This window comes from Zingiber officinale, chromosome 3A, assembly GCF_018446385.1.
Source record: "Zingiber officinale cultivar Zhangliang chromosome 3A, Zo_v1.1, whole genome shotgun sequence".
Classification (NCBI taxonomy): Eukaryota; Viridiplantae; Streptophyta; class Magnoliopsida; order Zingiberales; family Zingiberaceae; genus Zingiber; species Zingiber officinale.
Window position 1 is genome coordinate 41,258,165 of NC_055990.1, and position 6,512 is coordinate 41,264,676.

The 6,512-nt window shown below is 49.3% G+C and overlaps 1 protein-coding gene across 1 annotated transcript; it reads right to left on the reverse strand.

Moving 5' to 3' along the window:
- Window positions 1-2,600: 2,600 nt before the first annotated feature.
- Window positions 2,601-6,228, reverse strand: LOC122051799 (putative lipoxygenase 5). Its single transcript, XM_042613094.1, has 9 exons — window positions 5,762-6,228; window positions 5,404-5,687; window positions 5,080-5,317; window positions 4,630-4,953; window positions 4,444-4,529; window positions 4,263-4,370; window positions 3,880-4,184; window positions 3,528-3,794; window positions 2,601-3,467 (listed from the first exon to the last, which is right to left on the reverse strand). The coding sequence occupies exons 1-9, from the start codon at window positions 6,132-6,134 to the stop codon at window positions 2,711-2,713; spliced, it is 2,742 nt and encodes a 913-aa protein (XP_042469028.1). The 5' UTR covers window positions 6,135-6,228; the 3' UTR covers window positions 2,601-2,710.
- Window positions 6,229-6,512: the final 284 nt, after the last annotated feature.

Genomic DNA, 6,512 nt, shown 5'->3' on the forward strand with positions numbered 1-6,512 from the left:
CAAGGAAGAGTTTAGCTCGATCACATTAGGTTAGGTTAACCACAACCCATTTCCAAACTCACCCAAATCTAGAGCCTTACCGTTGACTCACAGCCAAGGATAGTTGCTGCCAAAAGACCTGTGGCCTGAGCTACCACGAAGCCACTGCCACAGCAACCATTCCTAGTTAGCATAACATTCCACAATGAAATCAAATCAATGCTAAATCTAATGCCAAACATTTCTTTACCCAAACCAAAGATCCCTTATCCTACTACTTGAGACAACTGTTGGAAGATCAGTTGCTGCTGATCTTCCAAAACCAAAGCTCCTGTTTACACTCCACTGATCGGAAAGGAGGAGATGGATGGTAGATCGAAATCCTTCATGCTAGAGCTGCGACTGATCTGTTGGAGGATCTTGCGGCCGGCTTGAAGGGGGGGTTGGATAGACGGCACCCCCAAATCGTTAGCTTCCTACACTATTGTTAGCTTGCGCAGCGGAATACAAATAAAAACAAACAAGCTAAACTAAATACAAGACAAAGAAAGGAAATGCAAACCAAACCGCTAACACGTTCGATTTAACGTGGTTCGGAGATGATGCTCCTATTCCATGGCTGTGCGTAAGGTGGACGATCCCTCAATCCGTCGGTGGATTAGTCCCTGGAAACTCCGGCTAGCTCAACCTCCTTGTGGGTGGAGAAACCTCACCACAACACTCACCAACAACACTTGGACACAAGGGAACCTTGAGCACTTTGGTGACTACTAATTAGGCTTTAACCAAGTCTAATTTCGTCACCTTGGCCGGCCATACCAAGCTCCTTCTTATAGAGCTTGGAACAAATCAGAACCTGATTTGCCCGTTACTAGTCGACTGGTATCGGCACCAGTCGACTGGTGCCAGCTCAACGGCTCTCTCAACGGCTATGCTACAGTGCATCAGTCGACTGATCCATCACCAGTCTACTGCTACAGTGCGCTATAGTAACTGCTACAATAACTGCTACAGTGCCGCTACAGTAGAATCCTAAAACTAGGATTTTACTGCGAGTACAATCTCTCATGCACTCGTACCCTCACCCTTATGACTCATTTGACGCTTTCTTTGCAGCTTTGACCTCTTGCCTTCAAGCTTACTTCCTTTGGCTCTCGTCCCTCGGATGCATCCAAGCCCGTGGCTTGTCCCCAATGACATCCTTCGCGTATGCCTCGAAGTCACTTCCCTCGGCCCTTGTCCTCGCTGCCTTGTCCACGATCCCTCGGATGCTCCATCCTTCACCGGACCCGAAGCCGTCAACCTGAGTCACATATGTTACCTGCAGTCCTGCACAACTCAAGTACACATATCAAATAACGAGGGTAATCCTAACTTAAACCCTTTGCCCAAACACCAAAACACATGGTCTCGCGGACTATTGGGATTGCTCCAACATGATCTGCTCCGACTATGACAAGGGAGAGAGAAGCTCATCGATGATGAATCGTCGGCTATGGCTCAGAGTGGCTGAAGTAGCCTGATCCGGTGGTCGGCTTCAGGCTAGGGCACTGGTGCACAAGAGCGTGCGGCGTGGCGAGTTCGCGAGGAAAGGGGCGAAGGCTCGAGTAACACTCGGACGACGACAGCGATGAATTGCTGGGAAGATCGGGCTATGGAAGTGAAGAGGAGGTAGTGTCGGGTAGAAGAAAGATGGCTAGGGCACGACGAGGAGGAGGTGATCGGCGCTAGGGCAAAGGAAGAGAGCTCGGCGTTGCGTGAGGGAAGAAGGAAGCAGCGTTGGGAGGCTTAGGGAAATTGGCGCAATGAGATTAGGGCACGGGAGAGGAGGTCGGGCGATGCGCGCGAGGGAGTCGGGAGGAGAAAAGAGGAGGGAAATAAAAGAAATTAACCTAGGTTTTACTTAATCAAAACCTAGGTACATTCCTCAATAACTCTCACTTATTGGTATTCCAAACAGGCTTTCCCTTGGTTTAATAATTGATCCGCTTAATCTACGCCATACTAGTTCCGAAAAATTCTCAGAAAATTTCTAAAAATTCTGAAAAATTCGGTTAAGATTATTTGCCTATTAAACCTTATTATTAAATCTTTATTTGGGATACCGTATTTTACACTTAATTTATTAAATTCATTCTCTGTTTATGATAAGAGAAAATTACTTTAGTTTGCATAATTTTATCCATCTGATTTTTCTTCTATGGACTTTATGTATTTTGAGTATCAACTTGATAACTTTATTTTTAATATGCGAAGTAACAATTAATTATTTTAGGTTATGGGGATTAACGAGATTGCTAAACAGATAATTTAATTAAAGAAATATCGACGACAAAAAATGTTTTCAATAATAAAAATAATTAAAATCTTACTTCGTAATAAGTTGGGTGATTATATGATAAATAATTATTTAATATGGTTGATAATAAAATTATTATTCAATATTTTTAAAATATGAAATGTCCGAAAATCATATTATAAAATATATATGCAGTTAATATAGGAGTTTTTATTATACTTGTATTTTTTTTTTTTTGAATTCCCTATAAATCTGGGCTACCCACTGTTTAAAATTATCGACTTCCAGCTAAGCAAATTAATACACGGTAAATATCTAATTATTTACATGAAATTCAAGTAATTTTCATAATTTTTTAAGGGGAAAAAATCCTTTTTATACAATTTTTACTCATGATAATCAAGATATATATTATAATGAATGGAGATGAGTTCAGATGGTGACGCTGTTGGGCACTCCTCGGCACGTGATCCCGGGTCCCGAACTCGGCGCCAGTAACTCGTACGGAAGCACGCCGGCGCCGCACCTATTTCGCCTCGCAGGGTCGGCGTTCCGCTGCACGATCTCCGCCTCCGCCCGCCTCACCTCCGCAGCGAACTCGTGGAACGCCTCGACCATGTCCCCATCGGCCGTCCACGTGTACGGATCGGGGCGCTCCCCGAGGTATTCCTCATCCGCCGAGTGCGTCGACAGCGTGTCGATCACCGTCATGAACGTCGTCGCCTGCGTCAGAGACGGGAGCGACGCGAGGAAGTAACGTGCCGGGTCGCTCCGGAAGTACTCGTACTCCGGGTTCCCCACGGCAGGCACCAGGCGGCGCATTAAGGGAGGCCTATTGGGGATGTACCCGCCCAGCGGGTACTGCCCGAAGTTGAGGGCGGCGTGCTGAGCGGAGCAGAGCCAGATAAGGGTGGTGAGGAAGGAGCTCAGTTCTCCGGTACTCGCCAACTGCGGCCACCAGGGCGCGTCGCGCTTGTCGGCATGCCCGACGCCGACGGCCTCCGCGTACCAGCTCTGCAGCTCCCAGTCTGACCGTACCGACTCCGCGTCCGTGTAGTACGCCGCCACGTACTTCTCCACCCACTTCTCGATCGCCGACCATAGGAGAAGCCCGTCAGCGGCGTACGGGTAGTCCTCGATCACCAGCCTCAGCCCGTGCGGCTGCGTATCGTCCTCCACCGCCATGCCCCTGTTTCATGAACGGTAAATTCGTGTTCTCATCTAAAACTTTCGATTAATGAATCCTCACCGTCGAAGGAGATCGGCGGGGAGGCCTTCGTGGTCGATGCGCCAGTGGTCGCGGTAGGCAGCGGCGCTAATCTCCAGGCCAACAGGGCCGGGGGTGAAGCCCGATTCGATGACGCCGCCACCGTTGATGAGGATTTGGCGAGCGAGGGAGTTGACGTGCAATGTGTACCTCATGTGGGGCTTCAACAACTTGAATACCGGGTGCATCGCGCTTAGTTGCCGGTGCGCTGCCACGATGAACGGCTCCATGCACGCGTGCGTCTTCAACCTGCATCGCCGAATCTCCTCGATAAATTAATCCCCCATTCTTTAATATTTTCCCATCTTTATTCTCATTCGAATTGTATGATTACCAATGGTTTACGAGTTGGTGGACGCCGGCGTCGTTGGAGCAGACGTGGGCCTTAGCCAGTTGCCAGAGCCAGTTGCTGGTAGCGTCGGTGGGCGGAGTGAGGACTCGGTTGGCCTGGGGATCGCCGGGCCGCACCGGAGGCAGGCTGAGCTCGATGGCGATGGGCTTGAGCGTCCCCAGCTTGGTGAGGAAGAAGAGGGTGCGCGTGCCGTAAGCTTTCCGCCCGTCTTGCGCATTGATCCGGTCAAGGAAAGGGAGGTACGCGTCATGAAAATCCAACAGAAATAGCTTCTCCTCCTCCAGTGCCTGTCGATTGCAAATTCTCTTGAATCAGCATTTCTCAACTCAAATCGACATTTTTCATTCCCAAAATCCAACTTTTACCTGTTGAACGGGCATGCCTTCGAGGTGGCTGATGATGTGTTCTTCTTCAATGGAGGATTCTCGAGGCCCGTACACGGCAGGATCTAGTTCACTCACGGGAGGAAACGCCTAAGAGGATGAAGAATTCTTTTAAGTTGAGAAAAATGCACACAAAATACTCCTCCTTCGTCGATGGGATTACCTGAAGCTTTTGTATGTTGACTGGGTTAATCCCTGCAAGTGTTTGACGAGCGAACTCATCGTCCCGCAGCCACGCGAACTTGTCCTCTGGTGGATGCGTGTCGAAGGGAGAGCAATAAATCCAAGGCCAAACACTGGTGGAGAAATTGACGTGATCGTTTACTGGAAATCGAAAAGTATGGCTTACTGGTGATGATGTTAGGGGTGTCGTATCGGAGGAGACCGTCGCTGGACTCCTCGATCTTGCTCACCAGAGGGAGCTTGTGGAACAGCTGGTCCTGCAGACTCTGCTTCAGTCGAAGCCCTTCCTTGAAGAGGTTGTCCACTTCATGGAACGCCTTGAACTCGTTGCTCTCCGGGCAGAATCCGGCGACGAGCAACGGAACCAGGTTGTGGAGCACGGCCTTCCGCGCTCCCGCCGTCAACATCTCCACCTTCCCTTCCTCGAACCGGTCGTCGCGCGGCACGTACGTCGGCAGCGGATCCTCCACCCTGCTCTCTGTTTCTGGATCTGCAAACCAAAAGTACAGGAAAACAAGTGAATTGAGCTTTTGCCAATCAATGCAATCGCTTTCGGCCGACTCAGAATTCAACTGCTAACAACTCTTAGTACATCGCCGATATTGACATTTATGACCTGAGATTGTTGGAGGTCGCCCTGTCCTCAATCTTCTCGGGTACGGCCTCTTCTCGCCTCCAAGCGTGGGCCTCGCGAACTCGATTCCCTTATCGGGGTTGCCCAAATCGTTGTAGGTGTCGTAGTCGAACACTCGGTCGGTCAGCTTCCTCTGTCCTTTCCCGTCTCCGCGCAGCTCCTTGAGCTCCTGCTGCCGCAGCTCGCGCAACCCGACTGGAGTCTCCGACGGCAAATACGGCTGCGAAATCGAGTAAGATATCAGCATCTGTGATTAATTTGCAGAAAGCTTGCAACTTTGTAAGGGTTCGGTTGAGAATTCGAGACCGTGTTGCTGAAGAAGATGCGCTTGGTGGGGTGGATCCGTGTGGGTTGGACCCAGGAGTTGCAGGGGAAGTGAACGGGGCCGCAGGCGAAGCCCTCGACCACGACGCTCTCCAGGAAGAACTCACCGTGGTGCCAGTTGAGCACCGTGATCGCGCCGGCCTCGCCGAAGTCGGAGTCGACGGCGAACTCCGCCGTGTAGACCGCCTTCTCCGCCTTCGCCGCCGCCTTCTTCTCGGACCAGCCCCGGAGCTCCGCCCGGCTGCTCGCCTTCGGCTTTCCCGTTTCTGGCGTAAAAAAAAACAGATTTTTAGAGCTAATTCGCAGAAAAATAAGACCAAACGAATCGCAATCAACTCACTGAGATCAATCTTCGTGCTGATGAGCTCCAAGACGACGTGTTTACCCATCTTGTCCAATAAAGCATCAAACTGGCTCGCGACCGTCTCCTTAAGATCCTCCTTCTTCTTCCTCCTCACCGTCACTGCTGCGCGGACCTTAAACCTCACCGGTTTCTCCTCCACCTCCGCACTCACCGTCCTTTCTCTCAGAACCATCGTCGCCACCACTGAAGGCCTCACGGCTCCCCCAAGCCGGTAAATCCTCCGCCTCTCGACCTGGGAAAACCCGAACCTGCCCTGTTCGCTGGCGGCTCGCAACAGGGGCGATCTCGGAGATAGAAGAAGACTCCTCTGGGACAAAGAAGCCCCCAAATTCTCCATGGAAAGCGCCATTTCAAAGCTTTATCCTCTTCAAAATCTGAACTTTCCAAGAGGAAAACAATAATTGGACACGGAATTTGAAAAGGCAGTGGATTTGGTTCTTTACTTCTTTACTTCTTTACTGAACGGCCGATCAACTTATAGGGAGACGTAGGGGCGAAATCGTCATTACAGATCTCACGAGAAAATTCGCGCCCTTCACACGCATTTTGCGCGCGCATAAAATAAATAACGTACTCCAGTTCACACGCATTAATTAACACGGAATTTGATCCGTTAGAAATTTTTTTTTTTTAATTATAATATATTACATCTATAATTAATGTATAAATATGATATTATTAAAATATTTATATATATATATATATATATATATATATATATATATTC